The following is a 26,856-nucleotide window of genomic DNA, read 5'->3' as shown; positions in this document are numbered from 1 at the left end:
AAAAAAAAAAAAAAAAAAGTGAGTGGTGGGCATTCCCAGCAGCTTTGTTTGTAATCGCCCCCAACCGGGAACACCCGAGATGTCCTTCAGCTGGTGAATGGTTGAACAAATCATGGTCCATCCACACCATGGAACACAACCCAGCCATAAAAAAGGAACAAACAGGTGTGATACACATAACCACCTAGATGGATCTCCAGGGCATTATGTGGACTCAGAGGAGGTTGCAGAAACAGTATGCTCAGCCATAAAAAGGAACGAAATTAGGTCATTTGTAGAGATGTGGATGAATCTAGAGACTGTCATACAGAGTGAAGTAAGTCAGAAAGAGAAAAACAAATACCGTATATTAACGCATATATGTGGAACCTAGAAAAATGGTACAGATGAACCGGTTTGCAGGGCAGAAACTGAGACACAGACGTAGAGAACAAACGTATGGACACCAAGGGGGGAAAGCAGCGGGGGGTGGTGGTGTGATGAATTGGGAGATTGGGATTGACATGTATATACTAATATATATAAAATGGATAACTAATAACCTGCTGTATAAAAAAAAATAAAATACAAAAAAAAAAGGAAACAATATGGCTCCAAGTGTCCATCGATGCATGAATGGATAAACAAAATGTGGTATATCCATATGACGGAACAGATATTTGTGCATCCATGGTCACTGCAGCATTATTCACAGTAGCCAAACGTGGGAGCACCCAAAGTAGCCATCAACAGATGAATGAACAAATAAAATACTGTATATTCACACAACGGAATGTTATTCAGCTTTAAAAAGAAATTCTTTTTTTATTTTTGGCCGCACCATGCAGCATGTGGGATCTTAGTTCCCCAACCATAGATCAAACCCGTGCCCCCTGCATTGGGAGCATGGAGTCTTAATAACTGGACCACCAAGGAAGTCCCAAGGAAGGGATTCTGACACATGCTACCACATGGATGAACCTGAAGGACATTACGCTAAGTGTAATAAGCCAGACACAAAGCAACAAATACTGTATGATCCCACTTATACAAGGTCCCTAGAGTAGGCAAATTCTACTGATTCCGCAGGAGGTAGAATGGGGGTTGCCAGGAGCCGGGGAAGTGGGGAGTTAGTGTTTCATAGGGACAGAGTTTCAGCTTGGGAAGATGAAAGAGTTCTGGAGATGGATGGTGGTGATGGTTGCCCGACCTTGTGAATGTACTTAATGCCACTGAACTATATACACTTTAAAATGATTAAAGTGGTGGGAACTTCCCTGGTGGTCCAGTGATTAAGAATCCGCCTTCCAATGCAGGGGACGCGGGTTCAATCCCTGGTCAGGGAACTAAGATCCCACATGCCATGGGGCAACTAAGCCCGCACGCTGCAACTACAGAGCCCGTGCCACACTGAAAGATCCCGCGTGCCGCAACTAAGACCCAGTGCAGACAAATAAATAAACATTTTTTTTAAAAAGATCATTTCCTTCAAAAAATAAATGATTAAAATAGTGAATTTTAGGTTATGTGTATTTTACCAAAATTAAAAACAAAACAGTGCAGAGAGGCCCCCGTGTGCCCTCCCCGAGCATCCCCCGGTGGTAGCATGTTACATAACTGTAGTCCATTGGCAGCACCAGGCAACGGACATTGACACTGGTGCGATCCACAGGACCTCCTTGATTTTTATATCCTTGATCTTCCCGAGAGCCTCCACGTGCCTGGTGCTGGTGGGGAGAAGGAGCTGGTAGAAAGGGGGGTTCCTGGGGCTTCCCTGGTGGTCCGGTCGTTAAGACTTCGCACTTCCACTGCAGGGGGTGGGGGTTCAATCCCTGGTTGGGGAAGTTCCACGTGATGTGTGGTGTGGCCACAAAAAAAAGGGATTCCTGTGCTTCCGGTTCCCCCTCTAGCCCCTGGCACGAAGCTCTGCCCAGCATGGGGACTGATCCCTATTTGGGCGCACTGTCATCCGTGCAGCTTCTGAGACTTCGTACAGGGGCAGTAATGAGTAGAAAAATCCTCAGAGCTGTCGATTACTGAAGGCCCAAGGCTGAGTCTTTTTCTCTCCTCAGGAAACGCTGCCAGAACCCAGTGCCCAGCAGGCCAGAAGCCAGCCTCGAGAGGAGTCCCCAGGGCTTGCCCTCCAGGAGACCAGGGACCCAGGAGACCAGACCCAGGCAGACAGCGCCTGCCCCGAGCCCAGCGGCCAAAACCCTGTGACGCCTGTGCCTGGCGATGGGGATCCTCAGCCCTTGGCCTCCAGCATTGCCTCTCTGGAGTGGGGGACAGTGCCCTCGGCCTCAGAGAGGGACAGCCAGGACCACCTGTCAAAGCATGGGACCAACGTGCCAGATGGTGGAAGCACGGAGGAGGGTTGGCTTCCAGGTGATCATGGCCAGAAAGGGCACCTGCCAGGCAGTGATGCTGAAGAGGAGCCAGACCAAGGAGCCCCTCAGGAGGGAGGTGCCCGAGGGGAAGCAGGAGCTGAGCTGCCTGAGGAGTGCCAGGAGGAAGAAGATGGCATCCTGGGCCCAGAGCCCAGATCTGCAGCCCAGGGCCCATCTGGGCCTCTGCAGACGCCCAGCTGGACTGGCGGGGGAGCAGAGGGGAGCTATAGCAGCCCAAGGTGCTCCCGCCTTGGGGCTGTTGTCATCGCAGGTGTGAGCACAGACACCACGGAGCCAGAACAGAGGGCTCTGGGGGTGGCTGGGCCAGACGGGACAGTCAACGCCAGGGTGACTGCCTCTCCCACTGGGAAGGCTCCTGATGGAGGCCACAGCAGGGCCCTGCTCGGGTGCATGCCTCTCAATGGGGAGACCACAGGAGGCAGAGAGGAGGCAAGGCGGGAAGACAAGCCCCCTGATGATGTCCCGGGGGGCCTTGCAGCCTCCCTGGCTCCGGCTCACGAGATCCAAGAGCCCACAATAGGTGCTGGGGATTCCAGCCCTTTAGCCTTGCAAATGGGTCCAGATGTGGGTCAGACACAGGTACCAGGCCCGGATCAAGAAGGGCTGGGAGGTATGTGCTTGCTGCCTTTGCTATCACAACCTGTGGCTAAAAAGGCAGCTGAGTTAGGGAACCAGAGCCACAAACAAGACCTCAAGGGGCGCGGTTTGTCCCTCGGAGCCTGTGCTCCACCAGCGTACAGAGAAGCAGTGGACGGCCCTCCGCAGGATGCTGGGGCACGTCAGGGCAGCCCAGATGCCCACACAAGCCCGGCAGGCCAGCCTGAGCACCCTGCTGACTCTTCAGAGCAGGCTGTCTGGGAGGGGTCCTCAGCCATGGAACTCTACTTCCTGCCGGACAGCCAGACACAGGATGCTCTGGAAGCCCCTGGTTTTGAAGCCCCACCTGAACAGGTAAGAGCTTCCTTGAGTTACAGCGAGATGTCCTAGCATAGGTGCCAAATGGCCACAAGCCCTCCCAAACCACCCGGTAGTGGGGGAAAGGTGGGCACGTGGCCATCTGTTTGTACAGCAGATGAGTCCAGGGGTCTGAGTCACAGCTTCAGCAGCTGTGGAGTCTGTGATATTCTGGAGAGGATAGACCTGCCTTTCTATGAGGGGCCCATCTGTGTGAGAGCTGAAGAGCCCCGGGATGTGACATACATGTGCTTTGTCAGCCCAGGGAGAGCCCCTGGTGCACCTGCCCCCTCCACCCTTCAGTGCCCTGCTCTGGCCGGAGGTTCCCGAGGGATGTATGGAGGGTCACAGACCAGATGGGGTGACCTAAAGAAGCCAGTGACCTCAAACCTGGGCCTGCGGGCGGGGACTTCATTCCCCCACTGGAAAGAACCTTTGCCCATCTTTAGGGTCATTTGGGGGCCCAGATACAATTCTTTTTCAGACACATACATGGAATTTCATTCGTCTGCTGGAATTTTAGGGGCTTTGCGTCCTTCAGGGATCTGCCTGCTGAGCCTGTGCTGGCCGTTGGCAGTCACCTGTCAGGGCAGGTGGCAGTCCCTGCTTTGGCCCCGCCCCCTCAGGAAGCGCTGCATCTCTGGCTGCTGGCGCACTTGAGCCTGAGCTAAGTGCTTTGCAGCCTCGCCCTGATAGGTAGGTGGTTCTCTTTTCACACACTGGGTGTGGCTGAGAGGCTGAAGAAGGTTGGGCACCTGCCCCAGATGAGGCAGCCAGGAGGGGAGGAGCCTGGGTCTGTGCCCAGGTTGGCCTGATTCTGCAGCTGTGCCTCAACTGTTCCGTCCTGGAACGAACGCAGAGCCCATGTCGCTTCACAAACATGGCCTCCGTTTCTTTGGCTGTCCCTGTTTTAAAACTTCATTTTATTGGTTGTTTGAAAATGTTTTTAAGATGTGAGAGTCCGCTCTATGCCAGGAGTGAACAGATCAGGCATGGTCCCTGCCCCCATGAGGTTTTCAGTAGCACCGTTCCCACCTGCCTCTCCCGGAGTGAGCATTTTGTACCCTGTCATTTCGGCACTTAAAAGAGTCTTATCATACGACACAGCCCCCAAACAAGCAAAGGATGTCATCTGGTGCCCAGCCGAAGAAAGCCAGCTGTTCCCACTGCAGAGGGGGATGTGACTGGGTTGAGCTAATGTGGGTCTCAGGCGCTGCCTTCCCAAGGGATGGCCAGGGGTCATTTGTGACACAGGCCTACCCGGTGACTTTGCAGACCCGGCCCTCCCTGCCCCGGCCCCAATTCCTTGTACCACCCATTGCACGTTGCTGTGATCACCAGATGAGCAAGAGCACAGAAATCGAGTCACACCGCGGTTTGGTCATAGTGTTTAAACACGATCGCCGGGAGAGGTGGGCACTCAGGTGCTGGGCAGAGCTGAAACTTTATAACTAAAGCTGCATCCCTTGAAAAATGCAAACCCCTCTCTTGGAAAGAAGAGCTAAGTCATCCCCAGTCTCTGGCTTCTTGGGCTGTGGCTGAGGGATAAGGCTGGGGAAGCAGTTGGGACCTTGGGTGGCGCCCAGAGGGCAAAGGAGCAAGCCCTCCCAGACCTGCCACCAGTGAGTGCACTCTGAAATCACCGAGGAGCTGGCAGCACCAGTGCGGGGGACCTAGCAGCAGCTGGGGTGGACAGCCCTGCTGGGAGAGGAGGCACTGCCCTGACAAGGCTGTGGGCGCCCAGGCACGTTTTGTTTTGACACTGGGCGTTCCTGAACAAGTCGGGGCAACCCAGGCACAGGTTCCCATGGAAGGTGCGGGCAAGCCCTGTGGGCAGGGACACATGGGAACGGCACGCAGGTGGACCGAGAGAGCAGCCCTCGACCTCACTGTGGCACAGCTGTGAGCACCGCTTCAGAGGAGGGGCCCTGGGGTCTCACAGCAGTGACAGACTGGCTTCAAACCCAGCTGCCATCACAGGAACACTTGGTGTTTTCTTCTCATTGCGGCTCCCTGGGGACGTGGTGCTCACCCCAGGGCCGGTGGAACCCTCCTCTGCCCACAAGCAGTGTCATTTAAAACACTGACTCCCAGGCCCCTCTCACAGCCCACAGGCGTGGTCCCCACACATTCAATACAAGCACCGCCTTTGTCATGACATTGACACAACCCTGGTGGGAGCCGTGGTACCTGTTGGGAAAGAGACTATCCCTCATGACCAAGAATGGTGCCGTGAGTTGGGTGAATCCGTGGCATCAAATTGTTTTTTTTTTTTTAATTTATTTTTGGCTGCTTTGGGTCTTCGTTGCAGTGCGCGGGCTTTCTCTAGTTGCGGCGAGGGTGGGCTACTCTTTGTTGCGGCGCACAGGCTTCTCATTGCAGTGGCTTCTCTTGTTGCGGAGCACGGGCTCTAGGCACGCAGGCTTCAGTAGTTGTGGCACGTGGGCTCAGTAGTTGTGGCACGCTTGCTCTAGAGCACAGGCTCAGTAGTTATGGTGCACGGGCTTAGTTGCTCCACGGCATGTGGGATCTTCCCAGACCAGGGCTCGAACCTGTGTCCCTGCATTGGCAGGCGGATTCTTAACCACTGCGCCACCAGGGAAGCCCTCAAATTGTATTTTAAGTCACAGAGTTGCCTCCGTGAAAGTCAGCCAGGTGCACGGGAGAAACTGTATCGCCTAGAGCAGGCTTCCCAACCTCGGCACTACTGGTGTTGGGGGCTGGATCACCATTCTGTGCGCAGCAGGGGCTTGAGCAGTGTCCCTCGCCTCCACCCCCAGGTGCCAGGAGCTCCCTCTCCCCCGGGCATGACAACCAAAAGTGGTTTCGGACACTTAAGTGTCTTGGAGGCGGAGTCATCCCCACGCGAGAGCCGCCGGGCTGCAGCCAGTTCCTCACGTCTGTTCCTTTGGATTCAGGGACCCTTTGCAGGTTGAGCGCAAGCCCTTCACCCCATCTGCCACCCCAGGACTTTAGTGTCCTCAGAAAAGGCCCAACAGCCCTGGGCCGGCCGCTCCATTTCAGCCTCTTTGCCTCTTTTCAGAAGGACGTATGTCACCTCCACGACTGAGCCTGACATTTTCCATGAAAATTAAACCACCGTTGACATTTAGAAATTTAAGCTTCTCAGGGTTATCTGGCTCTCTCCCCTATCAATTATGAATTTTCCCTTCAAAATACATTTGCAAAATCTCTTCCTGACATGAAACTTGTGGCCTATCTAGCCGACCTCTTTCCCTCCATGCCAGATGCCCACCTCGCCACAGTCGCCACCACTCAGGGTCTTCTCTGTACCCTTCTAGATACTGCAGGACAAGCTGGAGACAGCACCACTCCTCAGTTGTCAGGGAGAGAACGTGTGGATGGAGCCGCCCACCAGTACAAATCAGCCTGTCGAAAGGCGCAGGGCCGGGACGGGACCCCAGGGTCAGGCCCAGTATCGCCCTTCTGCCTTCTTTCCAAAGAGGGAGGGTGAGAGCAGCCCGGGCTTGTGGTCCGTAGGTCTGGCCGTCGTGGCATCTGTCCCCCACACCACTTTTCCTCTGCAGGAGTCCAGCCTCGGTGTTCCTGGCGTGGCAGAGGAGAAGCCAGACCCCCCCTGCCTGACTTTTCCTTCCCTATGCAGGGCTCACCCAGCTGGGCCATTCACAGGTGTGCATGCTCTGTCTTTCCAGTTGTCTCCTGCAGGGAGCGGGCTGGACCCTTGCTGGCCTGGCACCAGCCCACGTGCCGATGGAGGCTCCCTTGCTGAGGCCCAACCAAGGTAGGCAGGGTGGGAGGCCACCCCAGAATGCTTTCCTTGACAGGAGTCCTCCTTTTGTCCCTGGGAGGGGAGAGAGTGGCTGCTTTCCTGGCACTAGAGCCCCCATGCTCTCCCTCCCCCCAGCCCTTTGAGCTCCCATTTTGTGGATGAGAGTGTCGGAGGTCGCCCTGGCTCTGCCTCGAGGGGCCTCACTTTCCTCGGTCCAGTAAGGTTGCTAAGCCCCGACTTTCAAACCAGCCATGTCCCCTGCTCCCCGCGAGTGGAGAACTCGTCAGCAACCTGCACCCAAGCCAGCATCTCTCCTCAAGAACCCCTGGGATGATGCCCCCAGCTCTGTGGTTGTTTTAATGCACATTGTGCGTTTTTCTGGAGAGAAGGTCCAGAGCTTTCCCTGAATCTCCATGGAGGGGGAGTGGACCCAGACAGGGCCAAGAACCATTGGCCCACAGGGGCCATCCCCTCTCTGGCATCCTCGGGCCCTCCAGAGTCTCCGACCTGCCGCATCTTATTTCCTGCCTGATTTTATTCCCCAAGGCAGCCCACCTTCTTTCCCTCCTGCAGGCACCAGGTGTGCTTTTCCTCCAGCTTATGGAGTGTGTGTGTGTGTGTGTGTGTGTGTGTGTGTTTGAGTGTGTGTTGGGGGGGTCCTCTCCCCCCACCCCGGAGCCTCTCACAGTCCATCACCTTTCCTGTCTCCCAGCCTTGCTGGTGGCTAGCATTGAGCGACAGTCCTCTCCCGTTACCTTGAACCTGAACTGGCCTCTCTGCAGAGTGGCGGCTTATTGATTATTTATGGCCAAGCTTCTGTTTCTGTCTGGCAAGTGTGGAGGAGGGTTAGGGAGTCTGTCTCTTTCCTCTTTCTCCTCCCCCTCAGGGGAGAGGGAGGCCGTGCTTCCACCTTCTGCCCTTACACACATCTGTAAATAGTACCTGTTGTACCTCTTGTTGCCCCACCCCCTGCGCCCCCCTCCACACACACACACAGGCACGCCCTGGGACCAGAGGCAGTTTAGTCAAAGTGGCCCCACTATTGTTTGAGCAAAGAGGAGGGAGATTCCTGGATGAATCTCCGGCGGCCTCCATGGATGGCTGGAAGCCCCCAGGTGGGTCCCAGGGTCTGGTTCTGTGGCCCATGGCTGAGGGAGAAAAGGCAAGAGACTGAGGCCCGGACTGGCCAGTCGTCTCAAGGTGACTGAGGCAGGTGGAGCAGAACCAGGGTTCCCATAGTGACAACCCAGGAGATGCTGCCAAGCTGGGCAACCCCCTGCCCACCACAGGCTGCACCCGTTAGATACGTTGGTACAGAGGCACATCCACCCCTTCCATAGACACTGACGCCCGCCAATGCCGGCTCTTCCAGGAACTGCTCTGGGCACTGGGGAGGCTGCGTGGGACAAAACATGAAGCTTCCACCTATTGGGGGTCAGAGCAGTGGTGAGCAAGAGACAGACAAATTAGGTGGTCAGACGGCAGAGTGTTGGGGAGAAAAAGACAGCAGGGCAGGGGTTAAAATTTTAACCTGTGGTGATGGAGAGGGCTCCCTCCTCCCACCTTCTCCACCCCCCCACCCCCGCAAGGAGGAGACATTTAGGAAAGAACATTCCAGAGCCCTAAGAAATGCTCAGGGAATGGCCAGGAATTCAGTGTGGCTGGAGCAGGGAGGAGCGGAGACGGGAGGGAGGGGCTGGGGTCTGGAGGTGCGCAAATGATGCAGGGCTTTGGGGAGGGGCTTTAGGCTGGCTTTCCATTGCCACGCCCTCCCCTGCCCCCCAGGCCACAGTGGGGACAGGCTGTAGGGGCAGGAGCTGGGGGTCGGGGAGGCTGTGGCAGCTGTCGGACAAGGGCCACGGCGGTGGGGGAAGTGGCTGGATTCGGTGTGATTTCAGCAGTAGAGCCGGCTGGGTCGGCCATCAGGGCTGTGCCCAGGGTGGCCTCATGACTGTCAAAGGCATTCATCTCTGGAGAAGACAGCTCGAGGCCCAGCAAAGCCCTCCAGGGCAGAGTCTGGTGGAGCTGTCCAGTGAGGTCAGGCCTCTTGCCCTCTCTCCCTTCCCACCAGGACCCGAATGGGGATCAAGACCTGCGAAGCCACCAGGATGGAGGATGCAACAGACACCGTGCGAGGCCTCGTCATCGAGCTCTCCAACCTGAAGTAAGGGCTGGGCTCGGATCCACAAGTCCCCGGGATGGGTGGAGGGGATGGGGCCGCGGGAGGATGGTGGAGGGCCCAGTACAGCAGCGATCCTGGGGTGTCAGTGTGGGCCCGGGATCCCCAGCGAGGGGCCTCTGGGAAGCTCCACCGTTCCTGGGCCCCCGTCCCTCGCAGAGTTGTTAGGTGCTGAAGAGAGGCTAGAAGGGTCACAACCTGCCCTGCAGCAGGTAGATTCTGATTATGCACGTGTGCACGTCTGTGTGTGTGTGACCTTTGAGTACACATGAGGGTGTGAGCCTGTGTGAGCAGGTGTGAGGCATGTGCCCGAGTGTGAGGCATGGTCCCACTCTGCCGCGAGGTGGAGCACAGCTCAGACCCTTTCCCACACAGCCGGCTGATCATGAGCGCCCACCGGGACCTGGAGGCCTTCAAGCGCCTCAACTACTACCAGAAAGCAAAGCCGGCAGGGAAGGCCCCTGCAGCCTACACACCAAAGGGGGCTGGGAATCTCCCTCGAGGGGAGCAGTCCTGGAGGGACTCGTAGGTGTGTGTGCTCGTACAAGCTCAACGGCCCCCAGAAGTGCCTGATGTTCCTGCCAGACAGCTGGAAACAATCCCTCAGCAGACTCCGGAAAGCCTGCTGGCCCCTGTGTGCCCCCTGTTATTTTGTTACCATCGGAGATGCTCCAGCAAGTCCTGGTGGGCCCCAGAAACCTCCCCTCAGCTGACCTGGAAGTCAACTTCCTATGGGAAACAGAAAAGGCCCTGCCGTCCTCAGCAGCCTCCCTCAGGGGGTCGCGTGGGGGAGGGAACCTGCTCCTCCCGGTGGCAGAGGCCTGGAAGCTGGAGGCAGAGAGGGGGGCTGGGGCCCCAGGAAGCTGGGGGGGGGGGCCTGCAGAGCCGCCCAGATGTTTATCTGGGTTTGCAAATTTCAGCTCCTTAGCGGAGGTTATGGAAGGTTCAGAATTTGTTTCTTTCCTGGAGGGGAAAAGGGCTAGCTTTGTTGGTTGTACCCTTCTTTTTCTCGGGATTTCCATTTTATTTCTTTTGGGAAGCCCATTAATAAATGATTCCCTAGCCAGACCTCAGACCTCCTGACCTGTTGTTTGGGGTTTGAGGCATTTTCAGTTCCTTGATATCTTGCCCACAAACCTCCCTTAACCATCTCTTTCTCCTCTGACTTCCACTTTTCCTCTTCCCTGGGAAGACAAGTTCGGCTACTGTTGGATCCAGGGGTCCCCCATGCAGTACTGAGTGTGTTGGACTCAGGAGCAGGTGGCTGTGTGCACGAATCCAAGTACACAGAGTACCTTGACTGATTGTCCAACTGGAGTTTGCGAGTCTGTATTCAGTGCTGAGATGGCTTTGCCTGTCCTCCATGGGACAAGCTGCTTGGAGGCCTTGGCCCGGAAGGAGGCAACCCTGGGGGAATGTTACTGATGCAGACACAGCTACTGCCTGGAGGGTGGTGAGGGCAGGCATTGCACACGCCACCCCACCAAACCATACCACAGCCCCAGTGATGTCACACTGTCATAAGCAGTCCAGGGTGCTGCTGTGAAACCCATTTTGCAGAAGACGTGCTTCTGTTAAATAGGTCACCACTAGATGGACCACACCCAATACTTTAATTTGTTTCTCTGCCTGTGGCTCCTGCACCCTAACTCCTACAGCCAAGGCAGGGCCCCCTCCCACTGCCTTTTTATACCCTGGGATACCCCATTTGCGAGGGAGCAAGGTGGGTCAGGGTCCCCCAACCCTTCTGCCTGCTGGATGTGCAGCTACTTCCTTGAACCCTCTAGGACGTGCCCAGTCGCCCAGTTCCCTGTGTCTCAAACCCCAGCGGCTCTGGCTTATACAATTAGCATTTGCAGGCACCTGGGGGTGGCTGGGGGATCGTGTCCCCTGACTCAATCTGAAACTCTTGGGGCTGCTAAAGAAGCCTCCTCTGTGTCTTTCTCCTCCTTCCCTCTCCTCTTCAAGCCTGGGCAGCAGGCTGTCTTCAAGGGCCGTCTCCCATCCCTTGCTCACCCCAGCCCTCCTCCTGGGTGGCCTCAGGTCCCAGTTCAAGTGGAAGTCCAAATCCTGCCCCCACTCAACCCTGGGAGACCTTGTCAGCTGAGGGTGGAGACCGGGCCCTCAGGCCAGCCCTCAGATTGGGGGAGGGATGTGGACAGGCACTTGTCATCTGCTGCCCCCGGGGGGCTGGGTGAACAAGATGTAGGGGTGCAGGAGGCAGATGGGATGGGGATCCCCCCAAGCACAGCTCCCCAGGAGGACCAGATCATACTTCCTGGGTGGGGATGGATGTCCACCCCACACCCACTCCTGCCTAAGCACAGCCAAATCACCTCCTTGGTGCCCCCTACCCATGGCCTCGCCTGGCCCAGCCCCCTCCGGACATACTCCCATTCCTTGCAGCTCCCCACCCCGCCCCTGCCCCAGCCCAGAAGTCCTTCCCTTGCTCTGAAGAGCCTGCGTGTGACTCCATGGCCCCCAGTTGCTGGGGCATCGATGGTGACCTAAACGTTCAGTAAGAGCCTCCTAGGTGAGGACAGTGATGGGGGGGAACCTCTGTCTCTCCATTGCCCTTCCTCAAGTCAGGCCCCCACCTCCAGGGTAGGGGATTCCACCTGATATTGTCAATATGCAAGGGGTGGCTGGAAGAGTCTGCAAACACGAAGGGTCACAGAAACAGCCTCATGACGCCAACCCAGCAGCCAAGTGCCAGGCTGGGGCGACCCCTCAGAACCCCGTAGCTAACCTGTGGTGCCCACTCCCATTTTTCAGCACAAAGCAGCTCACCCCAAGGCCCCAGGGTAAACGGCAATCCAAACAGCAGTTGGAGCATGTGGAGGTCAGAGCAACGTGGGGGCAAGGGATGAGCCAGGAGAGGAGGGTCCCCAGCCCCATCGGCACAGTTCACGCTACCTTGTCCCAAGACCGGGCCTGCTATGACGCGGATCCATTCATAACATTTATTGAGAGCTGACTGGGGGCCCCGCGCTGGGGAAGGAGGGCTGGGGTGCCTGAGAACCACCTCCTTCCGTGAGGGGGTCGGGGCGCCATTTGGGCTGTGCTTCCAGACGGGGCTCCTTTGCCAGGCCCTCAGGCTGGGGGCAGGGCCTAGGGATGGATCCTCGGAGGGTGCGTCTTCCCTGAAATCCAGCCTCCAGTGAGCCTGGGTCCCCAACCCCAGGTGAAGGCAGCATCCCCGTCCTGCCCGCTCCAGCCTCCTTAGGCAGAAGTGGAGGGTAAGCAGGAAGAGGGGGTAGTTCCATTAGGCTTCCCGACACCTTTGGAACCTGGATTTTAAAAGCAGAAGGGGAGGAGAAAAACATTTAATAACGGATGATTCAATTCTCCGGAAGTACCGACTCAACCTGCAGGGCTGCCATGGCTCTGGCGCCACCTGCAGGCTATTTCTGGAATAGCACCCCTCTGTGACATTCCCGGCCCCGGGCAGCCCCAGATGGGACCCAGAGCAAGACACAAAGCGCAGAAACTCCAACTCAGTCCTGCCGTGCTGCCTCCTCCTGGGAGGACGGCCTCAGGCAGCCTTTCTGTGCCAATATCCTGGTGAGGGCTTCCCCCACCCCGCACGCCCGCGGAGGCCAGTTTTCCTGTTCTCTCGGACTTGAGGGGAAAAAAGGAAGACTCTGAGATCATCATCTTTGCGTCCCCTCAGCTTCCCACCTCTCCCAGTTGGACCTCGTCAGACCTCATAGGGAGTACTATCTTCTCCTGGAGGCAGTCTCTTCTAACAGATGTTCACTGCACAGCTGCCGGGATAGGGAGGGGTACTCCCACCCGGTGACTTCCCCAGGGGCTCACAGTCTGATAGGCCTTGTGCCATCCCTGAAATCTCTTGACACCTTCTCCTCCGACATACATGCACACATACTCTATCCCAGACACACCGAACTTCACGAAGTTCCTAAACGAGCCCCATTGCCTGGGATCCACTTCAGCGCTCCACCAAACTGAATTAGGCTTCCAGAAATCGCTTTCTCCAGGAAGACCTCCTGGACCCCTTCACCTGGATCAGGTGCTTCCTCTAGACTCCCCCATGCCTGTGTTTTAACTCTCACTCTCCCATCTACCACAGCGGGCCAAGCCCAGCCCAGCGCTTGGCACCCGGCAAGCCTCAAAAACTATCTGGTGAATGAGTGAACAAGGGAGGCTCAGTTTCTCTAACTGAGCCATTTCCCTCTGGTCACACAGTTCCCACGAGCCAAGCCGGATTGGAGCCCCTGTTGTACCTATCCCCAGATCCCACCAGTAGTCCCCACAGCCTCCCTGCTAGATCACACCGCGCCTGGAAAAGGATGGTGTTTCCCTTACGGGCCCAGGGAGGGAGAGTGCCTCGCCCAAGGCCACACAGGGGACCCCATTCCCAGCTTACCAGCATAGGGCGACAGTTCTAGAATACTGCTCTAAGCTGTCTACATGGATTACCACCCCCCAACCCTCTGAAGTGGGTTGTGACCCCAGGGGTTAACCCACTTCACAAAGGACCCTAGGGGCTCAGCCCAGGGCAGACCCCCCCTCCTCGAGTTCCCCCAGCCACCTGCACAGGCACCTCCTCCTCGGCAGTGTCCGGAGTCCTGCGTCTTCGCCTTGTCCGAGCGGACCAGCTTCCTGCCGGCCGAGTTGCGGGTGGTGTAGCTATAGACGGAGGTGTAGCCCTGGCCGGTGAGCGGACAGAAGCGGCGGGTGTGGGCATGGTCGCGCGTGGCACCACACTGGGGGCACACGTAGTCTCGGAGGATGGGGCACAGCACCCGGCCAGCTTCGTCCTTGAGCACGTGGGACTGGTAGATGGCCCGGGACTCGCCGTTGTGCTTGCAGAAAGAGCACAGGCGTTCAGGAGCTGGTGAGGATTCCGGGCTGTGTGTCTGACCCTCCTCTGGTCCTGGCACTGGTTCTGGCTGGGGGTCCAGCCTGATCTCAGGCTCCTCTTCCCCACGCAGAGCCTCCACCAGGCGTGCCAAACCCAGGTAATCTGTCCATAGATTGAAGCTCCCCATGGCTGGACACCGTGTGCCAGGCAGAGGGGCAGAGAGAGAAGAAACCCAGCCGCCCCAAAGCTTGTCTTTCTACACCTTCCTTCTTAACCCTCCCTTCCCCTCTCTGGAGCCGAGCAGTCTGGGCTGTCAGTTCCCTCCTTATACCTCCAAGGGGGTGTGAAGAGGGAGGAGCAGGCTGTAGGAGGTTCCTTACTGTCACAGGGGGGCTTGCTGCCGCTCCCCCAAAAATGCACCTGCCAAGGGGATGCATGGTCTCTGGGGGGGCTGGAGGCGAGGGGGGGTGACAAGACACAGGCTGCAGGGGGCACCAGTAATATGGAGCCACACACCCCACCCAGAGGGCATTGGGAGGGCGACCCCTCCTTAGAGCCTGCCTGCCTCTCCTGCCCCACAGGGTGATGGGGGTGGGAGGGTTGGAAGCCCCACCCGACAGACTAGCATTGATGTAGCCAGTAACTTAGTAACTTCTTTCTTCCTTCTCCTGGGCTGGGGGAGGGGCCGGGTACCCCTGTGCTCTTTGGGAAGGGTTGGGGAGCTACTGATGTTCCAACTGTCTTCGGAAGGAGAATGGGCCTGCCTTATGGGGTGGGGGGTTAAGGACCAAGGCTCCCAGCTCTGGTCACCCTCAGGGAGCTTTCACACCACTTTTCAGTGGATCCCGCATTTAATGGATGAACAGACTGGGGTATGAAACCACCTGCCCCTGGGGTTATTCACAAAGACAAGCACAAAAGCCTGCCTCCCCACGCTGTTAGTTACCAACGGAACTTTAGGTATTGGAGAGCCTTAGGACCAGCTCGTCCTGGTCCTGGGGTGGAAAGGGGGTGGAGCAGAGCACAGGCACAAGTTGGGCTAATGGGGGGACCCGTAGCATTCGCCAGTGCCTTGATCTCCCCCTCAAATGAGAGCTCAGCTCAGTCTCTGGAGGATAAGGTTTGCCCAGGAGTCACCCACGTGGGGCACACAGATGGGCAGGTGGAAGGATCAACTGGCGTCAAGGTGCTAGGTGGGCAACTGAAGGTAAAGCAGGGGTCTGCCGGTACCAGGCAAGGAGGGTGAGAAACCTGGGCCCGGGACTTGAAGGCAGAGAAGAGGTGCTATGCTGCCTACCCACCTCACTCATTCAATCATTCAAGAAAACTCTATTGAGCCTTTTGGAAGCAGGGCCTCACTAATCGGTTTCACGAAGGTTTCCCAGCTGCCCAGCCCTGAGCCTGTGATTCATGCCCCCAACCCTCCAGGATTTATTCTCCAAATCCAGCCTGTGTCTGTAAGGATCCCAGACACCAGCCCTCACCAAGGGGTGAGAGGCTGGGGTCAGGGTCAGGTACTGGCTGAGCAATTTTGGGGGGGGAGTCCAGGGTGGGGTTTTTGTCCCCATCCCATTCCCCTTAGGCTGTGTCCGGCCCAGACACAGTGACATTCATCCCTCGGTGGGTCTGGCCTCCGTCCTCACAACCCACCGACAACAATGAATGTTGATTGTGACCTTTGCTGTGGCCTAAGGGAGGGGATGTGTTCAGGATCCCCTGGCCCCCCCAGATCTGGAAGGTGGGGGTCGTGATGGGTGGACGGCAGTTCCAGGCCTCGGGGTCCACTCAACGGTCGATGGTTTGCCTGAGCTGCCCAAACTCACCGACAGGTTGAATGTTCCCCCAAACCCTTGGCAACTTCTTGGGGAGTGGAGGCTGGGTGGGGGTGAGGGAACTGGATAGGATGAGGGGAGAGGGGAGGGAATAAGGAACTTATAGAATCATTAAATCAGCAAATAGTTATTAGGTGCCAACTCTCTGCTCCGGGAACCAGAAAAAGCAGGAGATAAATAATAACAACAGTAGATATTGATGTCGCCTTTGCTATGTAAATATAGCAGTACTGGGCGCTGGGCTCAGCTTTTCATGCATTTACCCAAAGCACCCTCAAAACGGCCCTCAGAGGTGCATATTACTTCCGTTTGTCAGTTTGGGAGACTGAGGACCGTAGGGCACCGCTAGTGAGAGGCAGAGGAGGGATTCCTAGTGGCCCCAAGATGTCTGGCTGCCAAATGGTTCTTGTCCCGGAGGCATCGATGCAACAGAGAGATAAAACATTTTAATACAATGTAATTCCTTCGGTGAGCTACATCGTGTTCCGGGCACAATTGTTTCTGAATCACAAGAACCCCCAGGGGTTGTCAGTCTCCACTTTGCAAATTCGGGCCAGCAGTGGGGCCGCTACCAGGCAGGCCCCGCCCACAGGTCCGCTTGCGGGACTTTGGACAGGGGCGAAGCAAAAGAACCACAGAGGACCACAGGTTGCCAGCCTGCCTGCAGGGTCTCGGGCATCTGAACTCAGGCCCTTGTGGCGGTCAGCGCCCAAGCGCACAGACACGCGAGGGCTGCCCCGTTAACGCGGGGTGCGGGTTCGCCCACCCTCGGGCCTCGAAATGGGTTGCGGTCAAATCCCTGCTTCGGCTCTGACTGCGTCAAGATGCTGCCCGCTCCTCATTTCTTCACCCGCAAACAGGGCCCCCAGTCCTTCCCTCCAGGGGCTGCGCAGAGTTGGGTGCCCGCCCCCTCGGGTGCCCCTAGGCGCAGTCTCAGGGGAGACCGCCCCCCACCTGGGTCTGGGGCCCTCCAAGGACAGTCTGGGAGGGGACTTCAAATTTCCTGTCCCCTCCCATTTCACTGAGGGCAATATCGAGTCCCAAAGGATGAATCCCCTGGCGTAACCCTAACGTGGATTAGGGCCCCCAGGGGTGCTGAGCTTGAGTGAACCCCAAAACGACCCTCCTTGGAGGCGGCCTGAGGCAGCGCAGCCCTTGAAGCCCCACCCCCGAGATCCCCACCTAGAGACAGCCTCCAGAGACCCGCCCCTCAGAAGCCACAGACTCAGGCCCCTCCCCCAAGACCCGCCCCCTCAAAGCCCACCCATAAATTGCACGTCCCTAGGCCCCTCCCTCTAAAGCCCGCCCAGATAGACTACCGTGTAGCCCGCCCCCAACTCAACCTAGGCCCCTCCCTCTAAAGCCCGCCCAGATAGACTACCGTGTAGCCCGCCCCCAAAACTCAACCTCCATAAACCCCGCCCCCTAAGCCGGTTCTCAAAGAGCCCAGCTCCCTTAAGACCCGCTCCGGGGCCCCGCCCTCAGGGCCCCCCCACTGCAGACTTCCCATCTAGTTTTGGCTCTGGGAGCGCCCAAGGCTCCAGAACCCCGCCGTCTAGGATCTCTAAAGTCCGCCTGCCTACACCCCCAGGGACCGCGTCCCTACGGAGTCCCCAAGGCCGTTCCCTGGAGCTCAACCCCGCTAAGGTCCGCCCTTGCACGACCTTCCCCCAAACCGGACCCCCTCGGAGCCCGTCCCCCGCAAGACCCGCGCCCCTTGAAATTCCCCACCTCATGGAGTCCCTTCCCCAGAGCCCGTCCTCTCGCCCACCCTGGGCCGGGGTCCAGTCACGTTCCCACCCCTGTCTGGAGCTCCGGGTGGGGCGCCCTCTCCCATGGCCCATCCACCCGGCCTGCAGGGCCCCATTCAGGCACAGGGTATCCAGGACCTTCTCAGGGAGCATGTGGGGGGTGTCTTGCTTTGCAGATGGTGGTCCTAACAAGCAGAATATGGAGAGAGGAGGGGTAATAATAATAATGCTTTATATGCATCACCCTATTATTAGAATACCCATTTTATCGATGAGGAAATGAGGCTCTGAGAGTTTGGAACAGAACTCTCTCGGCAGTTCCTAAAAAGCCTTTGTTCTTAACGACCACGAGGCTAGAATGCGGGGTCATCAGGCACGAGGCACTCTGGCCACACTGCGCGGGGTGGGGGGCTCCCCATGACACCGCTGCGCCTTCTATGCCTCCTCACAGGTTTCCCGGAGGGCTGTGACCTTGACCTTCCTAGGAGGTAAGTTCCAGTGAAGGTGGGGCTAGGGCAAGAGGGTGGGGCTTCGGGCCAAGGGGAGGGGTGGGAGGCGGGCAGTGCCCAGACTCATCCTATGGGGGAGGGGCTGTCTGGGCACAACCTGGGGTCTGTCTCCCTTCGTCTTGGTAAGTGTTGGCTTCCCGCCCTCGGTGTCTGTCTGGGTCCTCCTGTCTGGGTCTGACCGTGTCCCTCACAGGCGGGGATTTGTCTGGGTCCCCAGCCCTGCTGTGTGCGCTGTCTCTGGCTGTCTGGGGTCGCCTGTGTGTGTCTGGTCCTTTACACCTGATCTCCCCTCTTTGTCTGTCCACCTGTAGGACAGACATGTCGGGGGCTGCCCTTTGGTGAAAGGCGGCCTCTGGTCTGTCTGCATCTCACTGTCTGCACCTGGGGCCCTCAAGCAGGGCGCTGACTGTTCCTCCCACCAAGTGTCCTGAGGCCTTCTTGGGGGCTGACTGGGCCTCCAGTCTGACTTTGCAGCCCAGCAGGGCAGGAGGCAGGGAGCTGTCTCCTCCCACCCCCAACCCCGGGCCCTGGAGCAAAGCAGGGGTGCCCTTCAAGGCCTGCTTCTTCCTCATCTTTATTCCTGGGACCCTACACCCCAGCTGGGAGGGTCTGTCTGGGCAGGGGGCTGAGAATGACTGGGGTGGTGGGCAGCCTGGCAGAAGCCATGCTGACCCTGAGCCTATCCCCACCCCGACCCCCATCCTGAGCTCCGGGAAGGCAGGGCAGCTGGCACAGGGTCTGGGGGTCAGGGTCGGAGGTGAGAGGTCTCAGTGGAGCCAGATGGGCAGGCAATGGATGGAGGCAGCTCTGCTGTCAAGTTGAAGAACAAGGTGGCAGGGCCGGGGCGGGGGGGCAGCATGAGGTCAGAGATGCAGGGCTTCCAGGGGGTGTCTAGTGGCTTGTGTGTCCCTGCGTGTGTCCCAGTGTGCATCTGTCCTTGTGTCTGCGCCCTTGTGTGTGTGCATAGGACCTGGGGGGGCACATGGGGAGGAGGTGCTCAGGGCCTGGCAGACAAAGAGCCCATTATGGAACATGCAGTAGCAGTGTATGTAGGGGTCCTCCTGTGGGGTCCTGTTGATGGCCCGGGCTGTCTAGACTGGCGGGCAGGGGCCCCTCATTTCCATGATACCTGTATGGCCTCTCAGGTTCCCACCCCGCCCTCCCCGGGCCGTCTGCCCAGCTTCCTCTCCGCTGCCAGCTGCTCAGGCTTTTGACTCCGTGTCCTCAGACAAGGGGCTTGTCTGTCCTGCCCAGACCTGGGGGCGGCCAGTCGGCCAGGAGCCTGAGTTTCCTTCTGAAGACCACCAGACGTAGAGCCAGGGCTGGGGGAGGCGAGAATGCTCCCCTGGGTTGGAGTTGGGGGCTGTGGAGGGACCTGGGGCAGGTTGATGAGAAATTCAGACACTTCTACTGAGGCTTGTGGGCTCCGTCTGCAAAAACGCAGGCAGCAGCTGCCTATGGGCCTGTTACTGGGGGGCTGTGATGGGCTTGGGGGTCTGAGCTACTCTGGTGGGCTATTTTAGGGGGTCTGTGGGTGTCTGTAAGTCCAGGCGGGTGTGTGCCACAGTGAGCAGTTGTCTCTATGCCAGTTGTGCGTGTGCATGTCGGCACTCCTGTGGGCTGCTGTTTGTGTATGGATGGATGTCAGTGTGACTCTGGTTGTGTGTCAGGCTAACCGTGGGTAATTGCAAGTCGATGTGTGAGCCAGTGTACGTGGGTGTCTGGCGTCTGTCAGTGTCACTGGGGGTGACTGTGGTTTGTGTCATCCGATTATGGTGCCCCCTGACCCTCCTCACTAAAACTTCAGCTCCAGGAGGGTAAGGATCTTCATCTCTTCCACCCCCAGTGCTAGAACAGTGCCTGGTACATAACAGAGGCTCAGTAAGCAAGTGCTGGATTTGTGGGCTTCCAGGTGACTGTGGATTTCTGCATGTTCCTATGTCCTTTTCCTGTATGTCATTTTCACTGCACATGTTTTATTGTGTCTGTCTGTGGGTCAGTGATATTGTAGGTGTCCAAGGGTATAATCAAGTGTCAGGGTGGGTGACTATGGGTGTAGGTACTGTTGGAGTGTTATATCTGTTTGTGGGTGACAGAGTTGTAATGGGTGTCTAGGAGGGTCAGTTTAACTGTATGTATGTAGGTCAAGAATACTATAACCCGATGTCAGGATGTCAAGCATCTGTGCAGGCCTTGTACCATCTGTGTGTATGTGTCTCAGGTTGCCTGGGTGACTGTGGGTGTGTCCTTGCCCGGGCGGGCACATGGACATCTAGGAGTGCATGTCCAAGTTCTTGTGAATAATGGTGTCTATATGTACCTCTGTTGGAGCATTTACCTATCTGTGGTTGTCACAATTACTCTGGATGACAGCCCATGGGTGCCCATGGGACGGTGAGCCTAGGAGTATCTGTGGGTGCAGTGGAAAACTATGTGTGTGTCAGCGTTATATGCAAGGATGTGTCTACCACGGTCGGTGGCAGCTTCATTTCTCTGTGTGGCACTGTTTTCACGGGTGTCAGTCCTGGATGTCCCCGTCATTGTGGGTGATGTGTGTGCCCACGTGGCAGTGTTATGATGGGTGACTGTGTGTGTGCATGTGTGCATCAGCGTTCTTGCAGGTGATGGGAGTAATAATGGGGATGAGGTACGTCGGAGTACAGGGTGTGGATTTGGGGGTCTTCACCAGCGATTTGGGAATATCTAATTGTGACTCTGTAAATGTATCTGTGAGCCGTCCAGGGAGGTGGAGAATCGGTGGGAAAGGAAATGGGGGGAACTTAAATGTAGTGGGGTGGGGGGGCACTTCTCAGGTCCCATCAGCCAATGAGGGGTCTTCTCCGTCCCCTCCTCCCTTCCCCCCCACCTCATGCCCTCCAGGGCGAGGGCCCTGTGAAAGGCGCCCTGTCGCTTTAAAAGGGCTCCCCAGCAGTGGGATTCCGGGCCATTTTTCCTTTTTGTGGCCACTTTTGGAGGGCGTGATCCTGTTAGCAAACCTTCGCCCCAGTAAATACCCTGCAGCCTCCGCCGGTAATGACAAGCCGGCGGGGAGCCCACTGAGGGCTCCGGGGCTCCGGCAGGCGGCGCCGCTGCAGCCCCGGGCCCGCGGCCGCAGCGAGGCCCGAGCGAGGCCCCCGCCGGGATCGGTCTCGGCAGGGCCCGCACAGGCCTGCGCGGCCGTGAACTTGGCCGGGAGCGCCTTCCCGAATGCGCGCGCCAGCCGGGAGCCTCTCCCGGTCCCGGATATCCGAGGCCCCCACCCGCTCGGCGCCCCCAAGAACAAAGCTCGCCGCCGCCCTGTCCCAGGGCTCCCGCGGTCAGGTGTCAGGCGGCCTGGGCACCACTGCCCCTACGACCCTCGTCATGCCTCCCCGCCCCGCAGGGGCATCTCGGCCTGCCCTCCCCGCGGCGGCCCCCGCTCACTCGGGACTTGTGTGTCTGTCCCCTGTGGAGGGGTCTGGTCCTCCCGGGGCCCCTTCTCCGGGAAGGCGAGACACAGAGATGCCGCCGGGGCCTCCCCGCCCCCCTTCCCCAGCCGCCGCAACAATGGAGGGCCGGGCTGCAGAGGCCGGGTCGCCAGCCCCCCGTCCGCGAGCAGGTGCGCGAGGGGGCTGCGGCCGGGTCCCGCCGCCGCCCCGCCTGGCCGCGCCCCCTCCCCGTGGGCGGCCCCCGCGCCGCTCGCGCCCCCAGCCCGCCCGGCGCCCGCGCTCACCTTGTTTGGGGCCGCCTCCGCGTTTCCCCTCTCCTGTCCAAAACCCTCCCGGAAAAGCCCCCCGAGCCGAGGCGCCTGCACGGGAAATTGCATTTTGGCGGCTCCGGGGCTGGGCGGGGGCTCCCCAGGCCACGGGCAGGGGGAGGGGGCCGCGGTGCTCCGGCGCCGGCTCGAACCCGCGGCCGCCGCCTCCCGCCCACCCGCCTGTCTGTCTCGGTGACGTGCCCGCGCTCCCCGCCGCCGCCGCCCCCTCCCTCCTCCCCGCGTCGTGCCGGGCGGTGGGTCCAGCCGCGGCCGTGTGCGCCCCGAGGCCTCCCGCCAGGCGCACCGGGACACAAGAGGGGATGCCCATGGGCTCCAGGACGCAGCTCCCGGGCTCCGCGCAGGGGACACGGGGGCGCGAACGGGCACACGCAGGAACCCAGATGCACGCAGACCTGAAAGGCGCACGGGGAGCAAACGCGCACAAAGGCACACGGACCACAAACACAGGGAAGGGTGTGCAAGGGGCTTCCAGACACAACCCCACCGGAGGAAATTGTAGGACACGCAGGAGCACCCGCCACACAAGGATGTCCATGAAACCCAGCTACACGCATAGGGACACCCAGGGTCACACAGACACATGCAAGATACAGACACACACCACCTCCAAGGGACAGGAGGAATGTCCTCAGAACTGAAATAGAGTACATAGAGGATCCCGGGGCGCACACGGAAAATACTGGCACACAAATACACAGACTCACAGGAATGGCCCCAGAACACACACATGCATGCACACAGGCCCAGGGGCATACACAAGGTACACAGACATACAGGTGTAAACATAAAACCAACACAGCTCCCCATTCATCGGGTGCACAGCCATGGGAACACCCTTACACACAGCATGGATATATACACAGACACAACACACGGATATATACACAGAACAGAAACCCACAGAGACCATACACAGTCTCAGGGGCACACGCAGACACACAAAGTTCACAGGCACACAACTATATGCACAATCACTCACGTACAAAGGGTAGAGGCACACTGGAATCCATAGAACCAACACGCACACCCACAAAACCCCCGGGCAGGTCCCCAGGGCCACAGGGGTCGGCAAGGACACACAACATACAGGGACACTTGGGCATATGTGTGCCTGGGACCATCTGGTGTAGGCACACACACAGGCTAGGTATACAGGTCACATACAGGAAGTGGACTCAAAAGTTGACCATGGGGTGGGGCTCTTCTGGCTTCCTGGAATTGCTCACACGGAGCCCCCATCTTCACACACACACACACACACACACACCACGTACATGGGCACACACAGTAGGAAAAGTACACTGGCTGAGTATTCCTCCAGGTCCCCCCCGCAAATACTCCCTAACAATACACTCAATCCCTGCCTGTTGTGGCCACCTCGACTGGTGGAAAGAGGTCACCTCAGGGCAGACTGTGGTACCAGCCGGACCTTCCATTGGCTGGGACTCAGCTGACAGATTTCTCATTCAGTTGATTTATTTCTCCCCCACTCCAGTCTGAAAAGGGGTAAAGGAAAGCTTCGAGCCCCCCACCCCCAAGCCCAGGCCTTAACCTTTGTGGGCCGGGGCCCTGCTCCACCTGGCCATGCCCCTCCCCTTTGGGCCCCCTCACCACAGTCCTGTCTCGCTTCTCCTTGACAAGTCTCCCTTTCCCATACCCTCCCCCCTTTCTTCAGGTTTCAACCCAGAAAGCCAAGCTCCAGCTGGTCCAGGAGGGTGGATGTCCCCAGGACCCACCAGAGGCTATTGGGGTTCAGCCCTACTCTATACCTGACTTCCCCGCAAATGGGGGATAATTCCCTGGAAGAGAGGGCCACGCAAGGAAGAGGATGAGAGTAAGTAGTAACTGGGCCTCCGTGGGTGGGGACAGCTTTGTTGATGTCTCTTATGTAGCCTCCCCCTTCTAACTGAAAAGGAGGGAGTTGTTTTGGAATATACATTTATTCATTCAGTCCCAATCATCTCAGACTCTTCCTGGCAAGCCAATGAAGTGAATATTGTAATTTTTACATATGGGCAACTGAAGCCCAGAAAGGGACTGCCTCTTGCCTAGGGAGGCACAGCCTGTAGGTTGCAGAGCTGGGAATTTCCCCAAGGCCTTTCCTCATCTGCTTTCAGGATGGGCTTGAAGAAGCTCTCCCGCCAGCTTTCTGGCCTGCTGAGCTTCCCTCAGCTGCCAGCAGGGGGAAGCAGACTCCAGAGCCCTCCTGCTGTGGGGGCAGGCTGGCTCTCAATTCCCTCTTCCTCCCAGCCCTCCCCACATCCCAGCAGCTGAAGACTCTGCCCGGACCCCGCAGGCTGGAATCTCCAACTGTCAAGATGCAGGGGCTCCAGAAGAAAGGAGCTTTTCTTAAATAAAGCCCCTAGAACTGACATCCCGACCAAGGCCTCACTCGCACGTGGTCCCTCTCTTTTTTTTTTTTTTAAACATCTTTATTGGAGTATAATTGCTTTACAATGGTGTGTTAGTTTCTGCTGTATAACAAAGTGCATCAGCTCTACGTATACATACATCCCCATATCTCCTCCCTCTTGCGTCTCCCTCCCACCCTCCCTATCCCACCCCTCTAGGTGGACACAAAGCACAGAACTGATCTCCCTGTGCTATGCGGCTGCTTCCCACTAGCTAGCTATTTTACATTTAGTAGTATATATATGTCCGTGTCACTCTAAGCTCTAGCTCTACTCCTTCTTGCTGCAACACAGGCTGGCAGGCAGCCTCTGCATTCCTGAACTGGGTCAGACCAGGAGAGAGGATTCCTGGATCCCGGCCCAGTGTTTAGTCCCACCCCTACCCCAAAGTCCTCTGAATAGCCCCTGGAGCCCAGCACAGGATGGGAGGGTCAGTGGGGGAAGCCCCAGTGCCCAAGCCGCCTGGTTCCTTCTGGCGTGGGAACTGCCCTCCCCACCCCACCCCAGCCCCCAGTTCCTGGGGCCCCTGCCAGTGCTGACTCATAGGGGACCCACGGCTGTGACTCAGCAGTGGCCCTTCCTGAACCTCTCCCTGAGAGATTTCTCACCCTATGTCCCTCCTGTCCCCTTGAGGGTCTCCTCAGGGACCCAGATGTAGGCTTGGTGGGTGTGTAAACCAGAAGGCCCTTCTCAGCTCCATCAGTCCCTGAGCCCCAGTCCCCAAGGACCCCCAAGGCTGTGGCTCTGGGTGGATAGGCCTGGCTGTGGGGGTCTAGGGCAGGGCCCATGTGTGCCCAGATGTATGCCCCAGGCAAGGCCCAGGCTGCGAGCATGCCTTCCTCGGCACTCCACTGGAGTCTGGGCGGAGGGTGCTCCAGGTCCCTATGAGGCCTGGGCTGGGAGCTAGTTTACTCAAACACAGACCGGCTCCTCCAACAATTTTCCCCCTATCCGGAAATGGCAGCTCCATTCTTCTAGCTACTCGGGCCAAAACGTTTCTTAACAAACGCAATCCATTAACAAATTCAGTTACTGTCCCTTCTAAAGGCACCTAGAATCTTACCCTCTCCAGAGCCCCCGTGCAGGTCGAGCCCCCATCATCTCTCCCCTGGACCTATGCAGTTGCCACCTCCTTGCTCTCCCTGTCCCAACCTCCCACAGTCTGTTCCACCGCAGCCCAAGGGCACCTGTGAACACCTTAGTCCCTCTTCTACTCAGAACCCTCCATGGCTCCCATTTCATTCATACCAAAAGCCCAAGTCCACTCTGCGGCCCCGCACACTCTATCCTGTCCCCTCCCTCCCTCACCTCCTCTGCTCTGTCCCTTATTCCCTCTACTCCAACCACATGGGCCTCCTCACTGTTCCTCAAACACACCAGGTATTGTCCGGCCTCAGGACCTTTGCACAGGCTGTTCCCTCTGCCAAGAACTCTCTTCCGCCAGATACCCACCCACGTGGCTGCCTCCCTCACCTCCTTCAGGTCTCTGCTTAAATATCATCTCCTCAGTGAGACCTTCCCTGACCCCCTCCCCCTATTTAAAATCAGACCCCCTTGCTTTATCCTGCTCTATTTTTTCTTCTCCATTGGCCTATCACCTTTGAACACACTATATGTTTTACTGCATATTCTTGTTTCTTGTCTGACTCCTTTAGTCACATGTCAGCTCCCTCAGGGCAGGAAGCTTTGACTTGATCACTGTTGGGGCACTGAGAGCAGAGTCTCAGACTGTTGCGTGGACGTATTGATAATTACCATGTTCCTGGCATGTTGGGGAACAAAAAGGACATAGCACCCTCCTGCCACTGTCGGGTGGGGCAGATAGTCACATAGCTAACTGATTGCAATGAAGAGTTTTCAGTGCTGAAAGCCAGAAGCACAACGGAGTATAGGGGAGGCATGGGGCCAGCCTGGAGGATGAGGTGCAATCAGGGAAGGCTTCTGGAGGAGGTGAGTTGAGGCACGGCCTTGACAGCCAGTGAAGAGTTTGGATATAAGTATAGGGCTGGAAGGTTTGGAGGGTTTTAATTTTTAGTTAGGTTTATTGAGGTATCATTTACATAGAGTAAAATTCAGCCCTTATACTATTCTATGAGTTTTGACAAATGCATAGAGCTGTGTAACCATTGCCTGAATCACAATATAGCAGATATAATAGGAGTATGAGGTCACGAGCACCAGGCCGTGCACACAGCAATGGGGACACGGGTAGAAGCAGAGGGCCAGAGGGGAGACCAGTGTGGCTGGCTATCCATTGGCCTGGGTTAGGACAGAGGCCTGGGGGACAGGTGGGAATGGGAAGCTTCAGGAAATGGGGCAGACAGGTCTCAGAGGTGGACCAAGTGCGGAGGTTGAGGAGGAAGGGTGGGCAGGTTGAGTCAGAGCCACCTGTGGGCCCCCTGGGAGGAGATATTCAGAGAGGGAGGTCATCAATACGTGGTGGTAACCAAAGCTATGCCTAGGTCGGAGAGCATTTGAGAGGCATTTCACAAAGACG

The 26,856-nt window shown here is 57.6% G+C and overlaps 2 protein-coding genes across 2 annotated transcripts in view; one reads left to right on the top strand and one right to left on the bottom strand.

Annotated features, from left to right (window-relative positions):
• The window catches only part of BRME1 (break repair meiotic recombinase recruitment factor 1), a 19,819-nt gene extending 9,002 nt beyond the window's left edge, over positions 1–10,817 (top strand). Inside the window, exons 6-9 of the mRNA XM_027084964.1 lie at positions 2,052–3,338; positions 7,016–7,104; positions 9,164–9,256; positions 9,647–10,817. Coding sequence (XP_026940765.1) covers positions 2,052–3,338; positions 7,016–7,104; positions 9,164–9,256; positions 9,647–9,800 — 1,623 coding nt within the window. The 3' untranslated portion in view covers positions 9,801–10,817. The remainder of the gene's footprint in view (positions 1–2,051; positions 3,339–7,015; positions 7,105–9,163; positions 9,257–9,646) is intronic.
• Positions 10,818–12,233: 1,416 nt separating this feature from the next.
• NANOS3 (nanos C2HC-type zinc finger 3) lies at positions 12,234–17,062 on the bottom strand. Its single transcript, XM_027086045.1, has 2 exons — positions 13,827–17,062; positions 12,234–12,561 (listed from the first exon to the last, which is right to left on the bottom strand). The coding sequence occupies exons 1-2, from the start codon at positions 14,284–14,286 to the stop codon at positions 12,494–12,496; spliced, it is 528 nt and encodes a 175-aa protein (XP_026941846.1). The 5' UTR covers positions 14,287–17,062; the 3' UTR covers positions 12,234–12,493.
• Positions 17,063–26,856: the final 9,794 nt, after the last annotated feature.

The sequence above is a fragment of the Aethalodelphis obliquidens genome, unplaced genomic scaffold (genome assembly GCF_003676395.1).
Source record: "Aethalodelphis obliquidens isolate GAN/ISIS:26980383/991018 unplaced genomic scaffold, ASM367639v1 scaffold53, whole genome shotgun sequence".
Taxonomy (NCBI): domain Eukaryota; kingdom Metazoa; phylum Chordata; class Mammalia; order Artiodactyla; family Delphinidae; genus Aethalodelphis; species Aethalodelphis obliquidens.
Note: the sequence above shows the minus strand (reverse complement) of the source record. Positions and strands in the feature narration are given on the sequence as shown.

What these genes read in the sequence shown, in the direction of transcription:
- NANOS3 (XM_027086045.1), bottom strand. Translation starts at nt 14,286, where the DNA reads ATGGGGAGCTTCAATCTATGGACAGATTACCTGGGTTTGGCACGCCTG. An exon ending in AGGAGGAGGTGCCTGTGCAG is followed by an intron (nt 12,562 to 13,826) that starts GTGGCTGGGGGA and finishes TTTAAAATCCAG; the next exon opens with GTTCCAAAGGTGTCGGGAAG.